Source organism: Electrona antarctica (genome assembly GCF_951216825.1).
Source record: "Electrona antarctica genome assembly, chromosome: 19".
Lineage (NCBI taxonomy): Eukaryota > Metazoa > Chordata > Actinopteri > Myctophiformes > Myctophidae > Electrona > Electrona antarctica.
In genome coordinates, this window is record NC_136800.1 from 9,956,345 (window position 1) to 9,977,467 (window position 21,123).

Genomic DNA, 21,123 nt, shown 5'->3' on the forward strand with positions numbered 1-21,123 from the left:
AGCTGACTATGTGGTCACCCTGTTTAGTTGCGTATCATGAAGACGATTGTGGTTTATCATCACCACCATGTGCAATGAACAACACTACTGCATAACATGAGTCATGGAAAGTACACATTGTGTTCATTTAACTCTGAAAGTTTACATTTTAACCCATTTAGACCTGAGGCTGATTCTACAAATGTCTTCTAAAATCCTAACAGTTTTCTGAAAAGCCTATGTTTCTACTAGGGGTGTGCTGAAATATCGATATGGCGATATATATCGATACGTCCTCCCGAGATAAATAATCGATATTGATTATTCAAATTAATTATTAATTAATTTAGTGTTTGAGTGGTGCAACCACTATAGACGGCTATGTGTGTGTCCCTCCTTGTGTCCAAGCACGAAAATAGCATTTTTTCAGTTCGAAGTATTTTGTAGTTGCAGATATCGTGATATATCGTTGATGAAATTTCATACAATAAATTGATATATCGCAAATATCGCAATATATTGAATATCGTGATATTATCGTTATCGAGGGCCTAATATCGCAATATATTGAATATTGTGAGGTACCCATATCGTCCCACCCCTATGTTTCTATATCAGTCGTTCTCAAACCATTTCATGTCAAGGAGCCGCAAAATGATATGTAATTGGCCGCCGAACCCCCATCTGAAAATATGTTGTTCCAGGAACTCCCCAGAAGAAAATATATGAGTTAAAAATGTTTGCTATATATATATATTCAAAGATTTGCGCCACATTTTCACGTTTTTTTAATCTAAAATATCAGATCTACAAGCTCGTAGCGCGGCACTCAGTGCTGTGCTATGAGCTTGTAGATCTGCTTTCCAGCAGATGCGTCCTCATGTCTAAATGGCTTAACCCATTTTGACCTGAGATCAGATTCTAAAAATGTCTTCTACATCCTGACCGTTTTCTGAAAAAGCCATGTTTCTATGTCAGTCGTTCTTTGATTTTTCAAAAATAGCAGACCTACAAGCTCGTAGCGCGCCACTCGGTGGCGCGCTATGAGCTTGTAGATCTGCTATTTTTCAATAGCTAAAGCATAACATAATGCTAACACCAAAAGGGGTTCCCGCCCAGAATGGGTTTTAATTAAACTTTCAGAGTTAGCACTCCAGAATCTACTTTGTATGAAGCATATCTTTTACAACTCATCATATCAGTAGGATTGTAGTCCTCAGGGATTTTATTTTATTTACCCCTCTAGTCCTATCCTTTAGGAGTTATGATTTCGTTGCTCGTTTTTCCATTCACATTTTGTCCAAGCAGTATTATGTCCCAGTTAACACGTTTTCTTGACGTTTTCCTGCATGCACTTTTTATTAACACATTCTATCTTTACAACCAAATAGTTCTACAAATATATATATTATGGAAAAACAAATCACTAATGACAAGGAATGTTATTAAATGGCACTATTTTAGTTTATACTACTGTACCATGCCTTTTAATGCCCTCATGTAAGGCACTTGATTTCGTTAGATATGGGAGGTTTACCCCGAAGGCCAAGCAGACCACAACAGAAATTCCACGGCTGTCCTTGTCCCGGTGTAGATGGGATATGAGTCTTAACCTGTTGTTGGCTGTGCTTGGTCCAGTGTTGTGACCGACATATTGCACTTAGACCTTTTTCAAAGCCGCCATTTTATCATCAAATAGCAAGGTAAACACGGGTGTTACCAGTGATACTAATTAGGTTTATGTTCCATTCAAGTCAAGTCAGGGTGTCAGGGTGCTGCTGCTATTGTGCATGTTGGCTAAAAAGGCTTAAACTTCTTTGCCTTTTTTTTGTTACTATATTGAAAAACCTTTTTGAATAGTTCAAATAGCCAATCTACAAGCTCACAATGTGAGATGTAGATGTGAACCATCTTAATAGGTTTTTCAAAATAGTTAAAGAAAACACAAAAAAAACAGAGAAGTTTAGGGATATTGGGGTTTGCATTGATAAAAATAGGGCCCAGAGAGAGTTTGACTGCTACACTAAATGAAAAGGAACCTTAATTATAAATTGAATTACTGAACCGGTTTACCTGCCATTTCACGTCAATATGGCTGCCGTGAGAAATGTCAAACTGATTGAAGTGAATGGCGAAGGCTGCGTTACAAGAAGATGCATGGCATCATGGGAGCCGGGGGGGGGGGTTGTCTGCAGGCATCGGTTTCGTCAGCCAACAAGGACCAAGGAGCTGGGCGTATGAGTTGGCAATGATAATAATAAAATAGAAACAGGCTACTGTACGGACAGCCTGCAGGGTTTCAACCGTGCACCGTGTGAAGGATGATGGCTTTCCTGTTCCCGTTTGGAGCGCTTTGTTCTGCCAAGTGGCCATTGAGTAGCATGTGTTTCATCAATGTGTCCAGCCTGATTTACACATGCATTTTAGTTGCGTGCCGAGTGTGCTAACGTAGCAGGTTTACAAGCTCACAAGGACTTGCATCGCTTTTTGCAGTCCATCTTTGAGCTTGTAGATCTGTTATTTTCTACCACGCCGGCCATTGGTGCGCATCTAAAAAGCGCGAGTCGGACCACATCCTGAAACCTATACGATAACATCACTGCATAAACCCGTAGCGCGGTTTTTGTTTTTCGTGGCACATTGAATTTGATTTTGTATACATTACATACTGTATAATGAAAGAAACATTCTATATTTAACACGTGCAGCAATAACATTTTAAAAATAATATAATGTCTGTATAGTATCGTAGTAATATATGCACATTATCAACATGACATGTACAGTATTATGCTGTATTTAATAAATTATTAAATAGAGTGTAGTCGTTGTTTTGTCTTCTGTCTCTTCTGCCATGTGGTTCAGCTTGTAATGCATTCGCTGACAATATTGTGTCTTGAATGACTTCAATGACCAAAGAAGAATAACGACCTGCCATGCTCCAATGTCAGCATCTCCTCAGTTACACCGAGTCTGTCTGTCTGTCTGTCTGTCTTTCTGTCTGTCGCCTGACAACGTGTCGCGGGTTCGACTCCCGATCTCAACGACCTTTGCTGCGTGTCATTCCCCATTTCCTGTCAGTATCCATCAATAAAATGCAGAAAAAGGCCCCAAAACTATCTTCAAAAAATAAAACCCTTCCGGACGGACAGTGCGTGCAGCTTTAAGCTCACCAGCGGTCACGTGAGGTGTTAAGCCTGCACCCAGAGGTCTTCACCCTTTGACCCCAGAGTTTGACCCCTGAAGGTTGGCATTTGACAGCTTTGCCACTCTGCTTCTAGCTTATCGTATGACAACGTGCGTCAGAGAGTACTACCGATACATCTGTCAAAACTCACTCATCTCACTCGCTTTTTCTTTGGCAATGGCGCATTTTGGGGTTCTTGGAATCAGATTTGTTCCAAGCTCCTTGGCTCACAGACACTGATATGATGCACTTTGCTACAGTAGTGGTGGCTCTGATCTGCCAGAGGTTGACCATATAATCCCCAGCCCTCTCTACCCCCAATAAGCCCACTGACAGATGGGTGTTGGTTTTAGCTAAATGGGTATTGAAGGCTGCATGGGGGTTGTTAAGAGTAAGCTATAGCAGATTGGAACAACCGTTTATCTTTGAGAGGTGCCTCCACTCCATTACGCAGCTATGTGTGTCCCTATACAGTATGTCCCTGTACGTGTCTGTCCGAGCACGGAAAGCTGCAACACGGTAACTCTGTCATTTCTCGACCGTTTCGGACATGGGAAGGCTCACCGGAACTGGGCCGCCCCCCTGGGCGCCGTTCCTGGGGGTCTGGATGCTCCGGCGACCCCCACACGGTAACTCTGTCATAAGATTTTTCCCAAAAATAATCAAAGTACAATACAGAGCACAGTATACTACATTTTCAGTACAGAGGACAGCACAGTAACTATAACAATAAATAGTTGACACAGGTGTGATTTTGGTTACCATTTATCACAATAGATGTTATTGTTGTGCAGAATTGCATCTCCAACTAATGATTTAACTAGAAAAAGTGCCCCTCGAGGCACAGGTCTCCACCAGGCCAGGTTACGCCTTTGATGGCAATTGGATTTGAGGCATTTTGTTCCAAAAATGTGTTTTGCAAAAGTCCACCTGTTGGTGGCGCTATAACAGGCCAATGTGAAAAGGGTGGGATTTATTCCTCAGCCTAGTAGGAAAGTGTGTGAAAGATCTCATGTAAATTACACGCTGCGTTCATGATTTGACGTTTTGTTCCAAATGGGCCAATCCTGCAAACTTTGAGAGCCAATTATAGCCAATTAGGATGGAATATGAAATATGGGACAGATCCGTCTTGAGCACATGCCTATAGAGATACTGTGTATCGATTTGCAGGATTTTTGGACAGAATCTGGAGGAGTAATATCAAAAAATGTGTTTTACAAAAGTCGGCCTCCTGGTGGCGCTATAACAGGCCGTTCTGGAAAATTTGGGGCAGAGGTTCATCGTTGGCATCCAGGGAGTGTGTGTGCAAAGCTTGGCATCGGCAGGGTTACGGTGTCGGAGATTAGCTGGTAACGGACGGGCGGGCGGGCGGACGGACGGACGGACGGAGTGCAAAACATACTCTCTCCCCATGCCTTCGGCCTGGTGGAGACAAATATCTACAGCTGCAGCGGCTATGTGTGAAAATGTATCTACCTCATTTTATATATACTGTAGGCCTATATCCCTAACCCTGGCCAAATGTATATGTTTGTGTTGAGATGAAATTGTCAAAATGAAATGACTAACTTGCCTTCCCTCTATTATTTATAGCGCTAACATAAAACCGCAAGAAATGTTTAATCATGTAAGTAAGCTAAGCATTTGAAAGTGGTGTAATGTTAAGTACCACATTGCCCAAGGGCTGAGTAGCTAGAACTATGTCATGGGAAATCAGGAGACATTCCCTCCAAGGCTTTGTGGTAACATAATGACATAACATGTTATCTCTAAAGCCATACAGCTGAGCATATTATCTACAGTTTCAAGGTAGGGAAAGTGATTTTCTTTGGTTAAAATAAGTGTTAAAAAGCTTTATATTGTGATAGTACTCATTGCTATATTATGTGTTCGTTCAGTCTCCATGTCTCTCCAGCTTTGTCTCAAATGCATGTTCAGGTCGGGATACCAATTTTATCCGGTCACCCTATCTGAAAAATGTATTTTCTGTTTATTAAAGAGCTGGAGAGACCTCTGTTACTGAACAAAGCCCACTGACAGATAAACAAACGCTAAAAATGAATAGGCTAACACACACACACACACACACACACACACACACACACACACACACACACACACACACACACACACACACACACACACACACACACACACACACACACACACACACACACACACACACACACACACACACACACACACACACACACACACACACATCTACAATTAAGGCATACTGTATACAGTATGCCTTAGTTGTAGATTTGTTTTTGTTTTATTTCTGCACTTAATTGTTGATTTTGTGTGTGTAATCTCGGCAGCATTGCAAATGAGGGTGAAACTCAATGTTCTTTTCGAGAATAAATAAAGGTTTCAATCAATCAATCAATCAATCAATCTCTCCACATAACCTAAAAGATAACCAACATCCATATATACCTAGTCATGGCCACATAATCTGATGTGACATGCTAAACTTACTTCAACAGACAATTAACCCCCTTTTAAACACACAAGGCTTATGAGAAATCCAAACTCTCCAGAGAGAAAAGCCCCTTTTGGAATCCCATACAATATGTTGCTACTTTTCCCAACAGAGCAATTACAAGGTGCATGAATCAGCGTACTGAAAATAGCCTTGGTGTTCTACCCACAGGAGCTTGATGAAGGTTGATGAAAAGTAGTTCCCATTAAGTCGGAGGATCTATGATGGAAATGCACTGTGCAGTGATGGTGGTGCACCCATCATCCTTTACAGTGATGTTAGAAACACCCATCATCCTTTACACGTACAGTGATGTTAGAAACACCCATCATCCTTTACACGTACAGTGATGTTAGAAACACCCATCATCCTTTACAGTGATGTTAGAAACACCCATCATCCTTTACAGTGATGTTAGAAACACCCATACAGTGATGTTAGAAACACCCATACAGTGATGTTAGAAACACCCATCATCCTTTACAGTGATGTTAGAAACACCCATACAGTGATGTTAGAAACACCCATCATCCTTTACAGTGATGTTAGAAACACCCATACAGTGATGTTAGAAACACCCATCATCCTTTACAGTGATGTTAGAAACACCCATACAGTGATGTTAGAAACACCCATCATCCTTTACAGTGATGTTAGAAACACCCATACAGTGATGTTAGAAACACCCATACAGTGATGTTAGAAACACCCATACAGTGATGTTAGAAACACCCATACAGTGATGTTATAGAAACACCCATACAGTGATGTTAGAAACACCTACACTACACTGCATGGCTTTATGATACTGTAGTTAAATAGACATGGACACAAGAAATTATAGAAACGGTTGGATGGCACTTACACCGGCCTTCTAAATAATGAGAGTGCAAAATCTGTCTTGGAAGAGCCACCCATCGACTAATCTAATATACGGTAACCTTCCCCGTGTTTCACTAGTCCAATCCAGAAGAACACAGTTTGCCGGCCACTGCTACAGCGCTGACAATGAGGTTATATCTTCCCTTCTTCTCTGGAATCCTGCCTCAAAGCAGACCAGAGGTAGAAAACTGTCGTTCCCTGATGTCATCGCTAGGGACACATGCTTCAGTAAGCAGGAACTGGGCAATGGGCAATGAAGGACCGGAAAGTCTGGCGTGGCATTGTGAAATCCATGTTCTCGACCGCGGTCGAAAAATGATGATGAGTTAAATAGAATCGTTTAAATGCGATGCCTACCGGTATGTAGTTCCGAGGGTGGAGAGAGAGATGGTGTTCTGGAGGTTGGTAGACAAGAAGCTGGTGTGGTGATCTAGCATGCATGAATGAAGGAGCGCAGCTAGTCCTACTTGTAGCCTCCCACACCTGTGTGCAGTGAGCAAGCTGCCAGCCACTCAGCCTTGATTGCTTGATTGAATGATTGGCAAGTGAGTCTTTTGACATGTAATATGTATTTTACTTTGTTATAGTCCGAAGGTATATTATGTCAGTAGTTGGCCCTTGGCCTAGTGTGTGTGTGTGTGTGTGTGTAATCACAAAGAGAGGTCACAAGAAACCCATCATTGTGTCATGTTCATATGTAGAATAAGGGCAGAAAAACATATTTTCTTGTGTCATTTTTTGTATTTTATTATACATTCATAAATTTCCAACAACAAAAGCACGGTTCCAAAGTCATACGTTGTCCACAGCCCACAACTCTGCAACAGTAAACATGAGGTAGATCACGCTAGCACGTTAGCCAAAAGGCTAACGCCGGGGGATGGGACGATATGGAAAAATGGTACGATTATTGCGATTAACAATACGATCGCGATAATCAGAATATGCTTAAAACTCTTCTGTTAACCACTTGCACCCCCAGCATCCATATTCTGCGGGGGGGTTAATTAGCCAAATATCTGCTATTTTTAGGTTTAGTGAGCCAACTCGGGTCCAGTGTGCAACGGACGATTCCGCGATAAATAAAAAATCTCTGCGATGTGATTGTTGTGAGCGTTTCTTTCATCGCGATGAACGACAATTGCGATTTATTGTCCCATCCCTACGCTGGGCCACTATCCAAACGCAGTTGATACTTCAGTGAAGATTGTGAGAAGCAACGTTGCATATTACGTTTATGTGTTCAGCTAATTATCAAACAAGACACATTCTGTGGATCATTCAGAGTTTGATGAATGTCAAAGAGACTTGTGTCAATATTTAGGGCAGTGGTTTTCAAACTTTTTGTGTACCCAAGGCACACCGATGGACAAGTCAATGGACAAGGAATTGTAAAAGAAATGGATTTTCTTTTTTTCCACCAGATTCAAAGAAAAAAAAAAAAACAGTGGTTTCAAAACATTTGGGTATCAAATTTAATATTTCATACCACTCTGTACTGGGACATGTGTGCAGACAAAGTACTGATACAGTAATTAAAAAATAATAATAACTTGTATGAATTATAATTTGTAGTGTCACAAAATCCCAAGGCACACCTGGACTTGTCTCACAGCACACCAGTGTGCCTGGAGTCGGCACACCGTTTGGGAACCACTTTTTGGGGGTATGGAGTCATTGTATTTGGGGGAGTTCACCTAATAAAGGTCTGGTGACATTAAAAAAAAGATTTTGTTTTCTTTTCTAGGTTTTCGGAGCTTAATTGCACCCAAAAAACATTTAACATTCAGTAGATTTTCTGTGGTCTGGGGTTTTTTGGCCTCAAACAAGTGGACTGTGGCCTGTGGACTCAGGCCTGTGATGTAACAGTCCACAAATCCCATATATGACATAACAATTTGCCAGCAAATGTCACTGTTGAGGGACGATTGCCTGTTTTCATTGCAGCTCAAAATGCTTCAGAACACACAGAGAAAGCCCCAGACCACAGAAAATCCACTGAATGTTCAAATTGTCAGGTTGTGTGTGGATGTAATTAGAGGTCATAAAACCGAAAAAAAATAAATGAATGTTCATGAAACCTTGAACTCATCAGAATGTTTTGGTTTGTTTGTTTTTGCTGCTGGCTAGTCGTATAGTGCAATTTCACGTCCCCTAATAGCCGCTTACCATTCAGTAGACATAAGACTCCATTCAACGTGGGGTCTCTCTTGTGCAAAGCCTTCATTGGGTGGTTCCATTGAAGAGGAGCACACGCCACACTTTGATTTAAGCCAGCTCAGCATCATGCAATCAAAAATTACACTTCACTAATGATTATCAGTCCAAAAAAAAAACGCTCGCCAAATAAATAAGAATCCCTCGCGACGGGATTTCTGAATTTCATTTTCAATAAAACGTCCAACACAACGACAGTGTGGGGTTACAAACACATTGTAATAATAAGAACACATCTAGGTAGATTCTTCTTTTTGCCTTTTTTTGCCGACAACACAAAATGCAGACAAAGACATTAGTGACCAAAAATATAATACTAAAAGTTACGCAATGCAAAAAAAAAACAAAGATATCAGCAACCCTCCGCTGTTATAAGGTTGTTATAATATATTAATAATGTAAACTTTAGACAACAGACAGTAGTCCTACATCCAATTAATTTGCCCTTCTCTCGGTTCCCCGGGGAAAACAATATTTCTTCATTCTCATTGGTCCGTAAAATGAATGAACTTTCAGCTACCAGTGACGTCGTCTGTGTAACGACGACAAACATCACTTTAAGGCATATTCTTTGGACGACCCTGTGCAGTAACATATTAAAAACATTCCTACCCGCTTTCAAGTATAATATATGAATTGACATCTGGTCATCTGTTAAGACATTGTACATTCCCTTTCTTAGGATTGATTATCCATTTTTCTTTGTTTGTTTGTGGGGGGTGTGGTGGTGGTGGTGGTGGTGGGGGGGGGGGGGGGGGGGGGGGGGTTCAGAGCATATTACTAACCTTTTTTTTACTACCAGGTGTTTGCTATGTGACTGATGAATTATGTGACGGGTTTAAAGGTGTGTCTCGTTTGGTAGCCACAGGCACAGAACACTATTACAATAAGGGGCAGAATCACAGGCACACAGACAACAGTTGGCAGTAAGAGAGAAGCATCACTGGGATTATGCATACACTGCATAGCATGAAATTAAGATTTATAAAACACCGGTGACTGCGTGTGAACCGATCTCATTGTCTCCCGCGCTTTGCTCTCCCTTCCGATTGGCTAACACTTATAAAGTAACAGAGCAATTGAATGAAATCCTTCAGGTGGAAAAAACCACACGCCCGCTTTGCTCCAAATCAAATGCAAAAGGAGCACAACTTTGACTCTCTTCCGGAGAGAGAAAAAAAATATATAGATACTCGCAGGATTTCTCGTCTGAAAGAGGACCGATGCCATTATAAATAACACAAAGGCACGAGCGGGAAGGGGCGTTCCTCACAGTGGGCTCCACATTCGTAGTCGCGCCGAAGCAGCTCCGATACCCACGAGTCGTGCTAACCCCCGCTGACATTGTAGAATCCGATGCTCGCGTTAAGGACCTTCGAAGTGAAGCTAGGGGAAATCCAATACACTTGGCAACTCCACAAAACCGGTCAACGTCCATGAGCGTTATACATTCCTTTGATGTAGTAAGCGATCTCTCCGTATGATCCGCGAGCTTCGCTGAGTTTGTGTGGATGAGGAAAGCATAGAGATACGCGGGCCAAGGTGCAGCTGAGCTGAGGATATCTTTGGTGAGCCACACTGGGGTACCAAAACGCACGGCACGGGGGGTACTGATGAGCACAATGCACTGACCGAGGAGAAAGGTCCGTTTATCCTCGCAACGCACTCGCTTGTAACTCTCCTTAAAACCCTGAGATTAGAAGTATGGTCCAGTATTGGACATTACTGCAGTCACAGTCCAAGTATACATAACTGTACAGTCTTCATGTAAATCACATTATTATCATCGATGATAGTCTGTTGTTTTTTTTGCAGGGATAGAACAGCTTGGAACGAAACAAAACAACAAGAAGGAAAGAATAAACGTTCATTGTCCGCTGTAGCGTTTTCACAGCAAAGTCTCTTTCGGTTGCAAACAGGCTTGGTTAGGGATAAGTCCAACCAAAAAGTCAATTAATAGCACTGGCCCTCTTGTTGCTGTGCCATGGTGTAGTGGACTATGATAGTGCAGGTTCCATGTAGCCAGAGCCTCAATCGATGGCCCACGTGTCCATTGTTGTCGTGGCACTTTGGGGCCTCAACAGGCTCCAGGATATCCTCTCCGTTTAAGAACTGTGATTGCCGGCTGTTTTCTTCGAATCAGTGGTTATCCTTTCATCTGATTGTGTTAAAGTGGAGGGGGGGGGGGGGGACACTCACGGAAGGAGGGTTCTTCTTACGATCAAACATGGCGGCCGGTGAGAAAGAAGAGGGGCCGATCCTCGCTGCAGTTGGCCGTCTGGAACTCGTCCCTCAGGCGGAACTGCCACTCGTCCTCCAGTTCCAGCCGGACGATGGTCTGACGCAGGGAGCTTCGGTCCTGGCTGATCACGCACAGAGTGGCACCTGTGGAGTGGACATTGGTGGTTATGGTCAAGATGTATGCTCTTCTCTGTGTCCACAACAGTGTTGTTTTCGCCGACTAAAACCATGACGAAACTAAATGGAAACTAAGCTATGGTGACTAAAACTAAGACTAAATATACTGACATTTTCGTCAACAAATAAAAACTAGACTAAAATGTTAGGAAGGGACCCACTAGTGAAGAGATCCAGTTCAACGTGTCGCGCTGCGACACGTTGTGAGCTTGTGGATCTTCTATTTTCAGCAAGTGTAAAAACAGTGATTACGACGGCATCATGACCCTCCAAAAGGCATTTTTAAATCTTATGATATTTAGTCGACTGAAACTAGACTAGACTAGACTAGACTAGACTGACACTAAAACATTCCAGGTGATTAAAATGTGACTAAAACTAAAATCAAAATTTGCTGCCAAAAACAACACTGGTTCACAATAAAAAACGTTTGGGCATTGGCAGCTGTTGGGGAGTGTGCGGCTATATATACAAGAGTAGACTCGCGTTACCTTTGAGAAAGTGGAATTTCTTGAGGAGACCGGAGACCACAAAGGAGTCACAGAGATAGAGCAGCAGACCACTGAAGACCAGGCCCTTGTGGTCGAGGTTGGTGGAGTGTGGACGCGAGTTGATGTAGCACACAGGCACCTGCATGGGCGGAAAGCACAGACAACACAGACCGTCAGTCATTCAGAACATAAAGGCATGACTGTGAAATCTCAAGAGTAAAGCCATTAAAAACAAAATGTCTTCTAAGTCCTGACAGTTTTGCGAAAGATTTTGGCAGCGGTGCTCAAACGTTTTCATGTCAAGGACCCCCAGAATTATCTGTATTTGGTTCCATTTGTACACTCTATGAGTTACTGACCCATAATGGTCCTAATTATCATTTAGCTGGGGACCCCCTGGAACTCTCTCAAGGACCCCTAAGGGACCCCACTTTGGGAACCACCGACATGACATACCTCTGGGCCGATGTTGAGATAGCTGTCGATGCACAGCACAGGGTTGGTTCTGTTGTTGACGGCCTTGGGGAACAGCCGGTGGCTGCAGCTCTGGAGGAACTTCTCCAGCAGGAACTGTGCCGGCGCGGCCAGCAGGGTCTGCTCGCTGTCGGGAGCACACACGTAATGGGCCGGGCTGATGGGAGCCGGGTTCTCCATCTCCTGCAAAGACCAAAGACCAGACAAACGTGAATTAATAACTTATTAAGAGCAGTGGTGGTTCCCAAACCACAGACCACAAAGAGAGATTAGATTGTTTGACCGTGGGACACAAACTGGTGAAAATAGTAGATCTACAATATAGCATAGCATATCACAACGCGTCGCGAACCGGCTATTTTCACTACTTCTTAAACATTTAGTTTTCTAATTTATGGAATGTCTTTGATTTTTCTTTTATTTCTCAATGAAATTACTGGGGGAAAAAAAATCATGAAAATGTTTTGAAATCATCATAGTTAAAAACAAAAATGTAGGAAACAAAATATATAGGGACCGCCCCAAAAAATGTGTCCGTCCTGACCCACTGTTTGGGAACCAGTGACTTAGAGGGCGATATACTGTATACAACACAGTTCTCCAGCCAGAACCAAAATGGTTGGACTTTCTGATTACGAAGGTCGAGGCACTGACCCGGCCGGCACCCCAACAGCAGAGATTAAAATAGGGTGCATTTTGCATCCCAAAACGCAGTTTATAGTTGAGGGACGCAATAAAACAACAACCTCTGCATCCACGGGATGCACTACTGTACTGTTTTTTATTCTAGTTTATTTTGCAAGCTTTAGTTATAATAATCATTTATTCTTCTGTTTTCTACATGAATATAACCTCATTATAACCATATAAAATGAAATGGGAGTTAAATTCTGCAATTTGCAAAATATGACTCCTAACGTCGTTGAAGTGGGACTCATAAAATGTCCCTGGGACTCATCTAAAAGACCATCCCTGCATCCCGGGACTCATTACATTGAAAACCTATTTACATCACTGCAACAGTGTTGTATTCAACACAATCCATGCTAGCCCTCTAGGGGAAAAAGTGGCACCAGTGCCAGAAAAATGCGGGAAAAACCAAAGGAGAAGAGCCCCCTCAGAGGCCGTGTATCCCCCCATAGCTGTTGTTAGGCATGGAGGGGCAGCAGCGCCCGGCGATAGCATCAGCTTAGCTTGTTTTCATGTTTTATAAGCTCCTAAAGATGCCAGATTGTCTCATTTTGAGCAGAAAAAGGACAAATAAGCGTGCACGCACACGTGCACGTCGGATCCGTATGCAGGCCGTCTAACATGTGAGTAAAAATAAATAAAAAATATTATTTTTGATTACTGGATTACATGAAATGTGTTAACTAGAATGGCACTGTTCCTGAGGAAACACTGAGGGCTCGGCAAAAAGCAAAACCTTCACGCCATCCGTTGATTTCCGCTGTGAAATCACAGTTACAAAAAGCGAAACACCTCAAAAAGTATAAAACATTTCAAAATGTTTCCGGAAGAAGACAAACATTGCAAAGTTGGAACTATGCTTCCAGAGCGAGCCAAAGTTTTAAGCAGAATACAAATAAAGTTATAATAAATAATAATGGGAAGAACATAACAGGGAGGAAGCCCTGAAATGTGATTCATCTGAGGAAAAAAGCCAAGTAAACATTGAAAGCATTTACACAGAATCCCTGCCGTGTTTTGGAACAGAAATGAATAAAGCGGATCTATGAAAGGAAACATGAACAAAGACGCACCATGAGTTTGGGTTTAACCAGGAAGTCCTTGTGGCCCCCGAACGAGATGTGTTTCTTCATCAGGCTGAAGTGGTCAAAGCGACAAAGCAGCAGGCCACTGCTGTTGGCTCTCAGATTGAAGTCCACTTCCTCACAGCTATACCTGCAGAACACACCAAAGTCGTACGATTAGTCACATGTTACCGCAGTGAAATTTGTTCTCCACATTTGACCCATCTCTTGGAGCGGTGAGCCTCAGCGTGCGCCGCGCTCGGGAATCATTCGTTGATTTGACCCCCAATCCAACTCATTGATGCCGAGTGTCACGCAGGGAGGGCATTGGGTCCCATTTTTACAGTCTTTGGTATGACACGGCTGGGGATCGAACCCCAGACCTCCCAGTTTCAGGGCGGACACTCTAACCACAAGGCCACTGTCTGTCAGCAAGTGCAGATGTCACAAGACTGCCTTGTCTTCCGTCAGACATGAGTGGTTCTCAAACTTTTCTTTTATTTCGAGAAACCCCCAGTTAGCAATAGTTAGCCTTTAATTAGGCCTTCTGAGAGTGTACAAATGGAACAAAAATGTACCCATAAGGGTTCATTTGGAACCCAATGGGCTATATGCACACAGAATAACTGTTCCTACTTCCGGGAAAGGTATCTGAAAAAGAAGGTAAGGACACCAACTTAATTTTCGCTCTCATGCAATTCCAGGCGGCAGATTCTTCGCACCATGGGAGGCAAACTACACCCGGAAGTTCGGTGGAATACATTGGAGTCGATGAGAGCCCAGTGGCCACCTGAATGACTGAGACCTTTGTAAAGTAGGCTACTCGCTAATTTTAGAGGTATTTAGAGGTATCTAAAGAGCACAAATACGTTTCTGGACGTGCCAAGTATCGCGAGACTGTCCATCGTTTCCTGTCTGGCAGCAAAACCTCGCGATACCTCCAAAACAGAAACGATACCTGGTGCTGTTTAGATCTTCAATAAAATGATGTACTCCGCACATCGATAAGCAAGTGATTAGAAAGCAACCTGTGATATGTCTTCTTTTATTTTCCTGAACCGATTATATGACAAAGGTCTCAGTGGTTCATAAACAGTTTTTGTTCATGAGCTGGTCCAGCCGGCTCCATTCACTGCCATGAATTCATTGAACTTCCAGTGCGAGGTTTGCCTCAGTGTCATGGCGTATTGCTTCCGGGCCGCTTCCCTACTTCCTTCACAGGTGTTACTGATGATACTAATTAAGGCTCTGTACCATTTAGTGTGCAGTGGTTCTAAAACTATTTTAATTTCAAGGACCCCCATAACTCTGAGAGTGTACGAATGGAACCAAATGGGTCTATTTGGTTCCATTTGTACACTCTCAGAGTTGCACACCTGTTTGGAACCCACTCAAGGACACTTTGAGACCCGCTGGTGTAGCGTAGTGTTTCCAGTGAGCCAACATGCACATTAGCAGCACCCTGACTATGTTGGAACAGAGCCTTCATTAGAATCATCGGTAACACACACAAGTATAGGGAAGGGGCCCAACAAGGTCTTTTCCAAAATGGCGTGTATACAGGTATGTGCATAGAGCCCATTTGAGAACCACTGGTCTACAATGCATGACTGACTCGTCGGGTTGGTCGCTCCGGTGTCGGACTCACCGATTCAGGTCGTACTGGACGTTCTGCGTCAGGTCCACGTTGAGCATGACAAAGTCATGGAGGTGACAGCGGGTGAAGGGCCGGGCGGGCGGCCTGCGGGCCAGGCTGCTGCTCCACTTGCGCGTGCCACACATGGCATACAGGGAGATCTTGGGCGTGGTTTCCATGTGCTGGAGAACCGTCTTCAGGGACACGTTGGCGAGGCTGGGACCCCCTTCTGGTGTCTCACTGTCGGGGAGGCGAAAGCAACGTGGAGGGAGGCGGTAAGTAATGATCATGGAATAGATTTGAGGCATCTAAAGTAGCTTTTATGACATTTCTGAGTCCATTCATGTTTCTGGAAGATGCTTATAGGTAGCACCTATTCTAGACCTATTCTATTGCTATAGTAGTTTGATCACTTCAAATAGTCTTTCATCTTAAAATAACTAATGACAAGCTCACAATGGGATGCACACACAGATTAGACACACCAACGGACCGACATGAGGTCGAACATGTGCTGCTCCGTGCTTGCGGTTAGGGTTTGAGCCCGTAGGTTGTCGGTCTAATGACAGTCGGACCAATATCATGTCTAAACTAAAGGCTATTTTCGGTGCGCCGCAATGCTTTCACAGAAAACACACTGTGGCTTATATGGCATATACCAACTATCAGCTACGCCCAAATTATCTGAACTGCATGACCATTGCTCCTGTAATCTCTATGAACAATGTGGACTGTATGAATGTTCCTAAAAAAAAAAAAAAAAAAAAAAAAAAAAAAGCAACGTACCTGCTGCTGCATGGAGGCTGCTGGGCGTTCCACAGGACACAGGTGTCGTCCATCATGACGATGAAAGGCCACACGTCCTGCCTCTTGACACCTTGCTCCTCCAGACGGTTCCTCTCCAGCTCCAGGTTGTGGTAGGACAGCTCTTTGATCATGAAGCGAGCAGCTCCTACAACAACACAATATCCAGACATTACATAAATGTACAACTTTTTTCCTTTTACTTCTGGGATGAGCACAAAGTCAAAAAAGTTAGAGAAAGTAAAATGTGGTTTTATGATAGTGAAGCCTAAACTGGCTGAGCAACCATTAACCACACAGTCCCCATACATGCAGTAAAAAAAAAAAGCAACTCACCGACTCCGGCGCTGTTGAACATGGCAGGCAGCACCAGCAGGATGTGGTTGGCCCAGTACTTGCGGTAGTGGGGCATCTCGTACTGCTTGACCACCAGGATGTGGAGGTGAGCGGCGCCCTCCATGGCATGGAACAGGTTGAGCAGGCCGTGCTCCTGGCGGCCCGTGGTGGGGGTGAAGATGGGGCTCTTCAGCAGACCAGGGTCCTGGAAGGAAGAGACGAGATGGAGAGAGAGAGTGAGATACATATAGACAAGATATACAGAGAGATGGAAAGAGTGAGACAGACAGACAGACAGACAGACAGACAGACAGACAGACAGACAGACAGACAGACTTGACATATTTGAAACACTAAAGAATTTCAGGTGACTAAAATGTGACTAAAAAAAATGTATTAATCAAAAGACTACGATAAAAACTATCTATGCAAAATGTGCAAATTTCTCTTGATTCTCTTTCTCTTTACACTCTCAAGAGTTAAATATCTATAAGGGTGCATTTGGTTACCAACTCTCCATCATTTAGCTGGGGATCAACTGGAACCCCCTCAAGGACCACTGGTGGTCCCCGGACCACTGGCTGAGAACTCTCCAGTGAACCCACCTTGTTGGTGACCAGGGGCAGCCTCATGCTCTCAAGGACGCTGCCCTGCTGACTGAAGACAAAGTGGTGCTCCTTGGACTTGGGGATGATGAAGTGGAGCTGCACCTCCTCGCCCAGCATGGAGGAGGAGAAGGTGAAGGCGTGGAAGGTGCACTCGGACAGCTGCAACGCACGCACACGCACACAGAACGTTATCAATACAGCAATGTAGAACTACTCCGTTACAAGTAAAAGTCCGGAATTCAAAATTGACTTAAAAGTACCAAAAGCAGAAAGCTTATGCCGAATGTCTCGTTTCAAAGTTTTCAAATGTATAAAAAAGCTTTTGAAAAGCTCACTATGTACAACAATTGTAGATATGCGATCTTCAAATGGCAGAAATCTATATAGGACTGGAGTGGTTAACGTATGTTTTGTAATAATAATACAAATCTACAAAGTAACTAGTAACTAAAGTTTTCAACTACCGTAAATGTAGTGGAGTAAAAGTACAATATTTGTATATCTGAATTGTAGTGGAGCAGAAGTAAAAGTACTGAAAATTTGACATACTCAAGTAAAGTACAAATACTTCAAAATTGTACTTAAGTAAATGTACTTAGTCACTTATCCACCACTGCAAATGCCCATATTTCTAGAAAGCCGCTGTGGAGAATGCGGTGCGTTGCTCGTACCTGTGTGGCAGGGCTGGCTTCACGGTAGTGGTGACACTGCTCACAGTGGTGAAAGGCATTGTGGGCCGCGAACCTACTCAGACGGATGGACACGGTCTCTCTCTTCGTCGACGTTTGGCTCTCTCCTTCTTTTTTAGCGTCTGTGTGTACCAAAATAACAATCATTTTTCATCTGCATACCAAATAACCACGCGTATCATATTCCTATAAATACTTTTGAAGAGTACATCCGTTTACAATGGCTAAAGCTAAATGAAAACTATTCAAGAGACTATGACTAAAACTAAAACTTTGCTGTCAAAATCAACACTGATCCCAGGGTCTCCCACATGAGAAACCATATTCCTAGCATTATTGTGAGGAATCTCTGCAGAACTGGCAGTACTACTTGCCAACCAGTAGATGTCCTACCAGACACTGATTTCCAACTTTATGTATTGTAAGACCTGACACCAGATTCTACAAATGTCTTCTAAATCATGACAGTTTTCTGAAAAAACCTATGTTTCTATGTCAGTATCTCAAACTATTTCATGTCAAGGACCCCAAAAATTATATGTGATTGGCTGCCGACCCTCCCATCTGAAAATATGTTGTTCCAGGCTCCCACCAGAAGCAAAGATATGAGTTAAAAACGAAAATGAGCTTGTAGATCTGCTATTTTTCAACAGCTATTCCTGTAAGAAATACTGGGAGGGGATGGGGAGGGAAGCCTCGCTATAAAAATAGCCGAACATTTGGCAAAAAAACCCCAAAAAAAGACAAACACTGACTATTTGACATACAATGAAGTGGTTCAAATGTGACTCTGTGCTGACCTTTCAGACTGGTTGGCATCTTGTCAGTGTAAACAGGGCTGGCCTTCCTGAACTTGGGGTCGCGGGGACAGAGGTCGAAGGGCATCTGGCGCATTTCCTCGATGTCGGGCCACCGGGTGCCGAGTTGAGCCACGGGAACCTCGGACGTCTCGGTCTCTGGAGAGGTTCAACGAGAGCAATGAAAAGCGTGAGAGTGAGACGACGGAGAACATTCTGCACCATGACTCCATATTGACTCGGAGACACGGAGACCGCCAGCAGCGTAGAAAGCGTAGATTAACTTTAGTCTGGCAGCCCGCCAACAGCGTAGCCAACTAATAACTCGTCCAATGTCGTTCTAGGCGATCTGTGACTTTCAATAAAACTCGTCCAATGTCGTTCGTCCTTAGCAGAAAATGAGTTAATCCTGCTTTGGCTTCACCCAGCTGAAGGCTGTTGTTCAGGTGGTCTTATGGAGTGCTGCCTGCTCAGGACCATTGCTAGAGCAGTGGTCCCCAAAACACTGGCTCGGGACCCCTTTGATGGTCACGGACACATTTATATGTGTCCCTTTATATGTTTTTGTTTCCTACATTTAGTTTTTAATTATTATTATTTCAAAACATCCCCCCCCCCCCCAAAAAAAAAAGCTTACATTAAATGTAAAATTAAAAACAAAATTCTATTTTTCCCCAGTAATTTCAAAAAAAGAAAAATCTAAGAAAAAGAAGTAGTGAAAATAGCCGATCTACAAGCTGACAACGCGACACGAAAAGCGACGCGTTGCGAGCTTGTAGATCTGCTAAACATCTAATCTCTCTTTTGGGCCACAGGCTAAAACATTTTGGGAACCACGGCGGGTCTATAGTATAGTCTAGTCTTAGATCCTAGGTCTATACAATTTACAATTTAGGCATTTAGCAGACGCTCTTAATCCAGAGCGATTTACAGTAAGCAAGAACAAAAACATGGTAATACATGAAATACATTAAAAAAAAATAGTCATCAAGAATCATAGGTATTACGTAAGCCAACAGTCTAAGAGAACATAGCCTATTAAACAGGGAAAGAATGTAAAATAAACTGAGTGGAACAACATGAAACAGCTTTGCTTGGCAAAATGCTCACCTTCCTCCACCTCTTCCTCGTCATACACGTCCACCTCCAGCAGTCGGATGAGCATGCGAAACAAGATGCGCAGAAACTGCAGGTAGGCTCCCGTTTTTCCCACCTAGAGGGAAGATCGAAAGACACACCAGTCAGGCAACGAACGCTGCTGCAGCTGCGACTTTCCTATACTCATTTCAACTGGACAACCTTTTCCAAACGTATCCCCGGCCTGTTTTTCGTGAATCATTTTGAACGCCACTCGCGACAATTTCATCATCCCACTTACCAGAATCAGAATAGGGTCGGCGTGGTGTCTATTTGCTATTTGATTTTGGGGCATAAATAATATATTAGAAGCTTTTTTTTATCAAGAATTGATCAATGTCACCATGGTCCACATACTGTACAGTGTACAATTTGTTTTTCAAAAGGGCACATTGCTGTCCAGAGGGCAAAGGGCAGGTGCTCTAGCACCACTTGGTGTCTATCTGTGCACGCCACTGAGCTTGAACTCCCACTTGCCTCCTAACTTGCCCCAGACTAGTAATCTGCCTTGGGTCTAGGCTCACTATCAATGTCTTCACATATCGTACAGTTAATATAAAAGGCATTATTCGGGCACATTTCAGCCACCTCTTTTGCCCATTAGGACCACAACGTCATCAGACAGCAACGCGCACATACGGCAAAGTTTTCTTCTTTTTTTATATGTGGAGCTAGAGCTTCTAGTCATCTGAATTAACCCATTCAGTACGGGAATACCCCTTTTGGTGTTTTAAGCATTATGTTCTATTTTAGCTATTGAAAAATAGCAGATCTACAAGCTCATAGCGCGGCACCGAGTGCCGCGCTATGAGCTTGTAGGTCTGCTGTTTTTGGGGAAAAAAGGCGAAAATGCGGCACAAATCTTGCACTGACCTGTGGGGGTCCGCTGAGCAGCAGGCGTCTCGGGTGAGGCACGGCCGTGGCTTCGTAGTCGGCGTGGTGCTGCCGGGCCACCGTCCACTGGCGGTAGAACGCGCTCTGCTCCGCACCCTGCACCAATCGATGATTGATTAATTGATTGATTGATTGATCTAAGTGTCATGCCTCCAAGGAAGCCCACCCAGCCCATAAATGGACTTACAAGAGACTTTGACTTACATTTCACATAAACAATGAGCCGACATGACAGTTTCCAAACAATGATCAGATGAATACTAAACTAACTAATACTGTACTCGTACTGTACGCGCTTGCGCGTGTGTGTGTGTGTGTGTGTGTGCGCG

General features: G+C 43.3%; 1 protein-coding gene across 1 annotated transcript in view; it reads right to left on the reverse strand.

The window, feature by feature from the left end:
- Nucleotides 1-10,977: 10,977 nt before the first annotated feature.
- The window catches only part of greb1l (GREB1 like retinoic acid receptor coactivator), a gene marked incomplete at its 3' end in the record, with an annotated part of 36,408 nt that continues 26,262 nt past the window's right edge, over nucleotides 10,978-21,123 (reverse strand). Inside the window, exons 23-34 of the mRNA XM_079529454.1 lie at nucleotides 20,774-20,890; nucleotides 19,874-19,976; nucleotides 18,767-18,922; nucleotides 17,949-18,088; nucleotides 17,275-17,436; nucleotides 16,670-16,874; nucleotides 16,316-16,481; nucleotides 15,542-15,769; nucleotides 13,903-14,044; nucleotides 12,122-12,322; nucleotides 11,666-11,804; nucleotides 10,978-11,141 (exon numbers count right to left, since the gene is read on the reverse strand). Coding sequence (XP_079385580.1) covers nucleotides 10,978-11,141; nucleotides 11,666-11,804; nucleotides 12,122-12,322; nucleotides 13,903-14,044; nucleotides 15,542-15,769; nucleotides 16,316-16,481; nucleotides 16,670-16,874; nucleotides 17,275-17,436; nucleotides 17,949-18,088; nucleotides 18,767-18,922; nucleotides 19,874-19,976; nucleotides 20,774-20,890 — 1,923 coding nt within the window. The remainder of the gene's footprint in view (nucleotides 11,142-11,665; nucleotides 11,805-12,121; nucleotides 12,323-13,902; nucleotides 14,045-15,541; nucleotides 15,770-16,315; nucleotides 16,482-16,669; nucleotides 16,875-17,274; nucleotides 17,437-17,948; nucleotides 18,089-18,766; nucleotides 18,923-19,873; nucleotides 19,977-20,773; nucleotides 20,891-21,123) is intronic.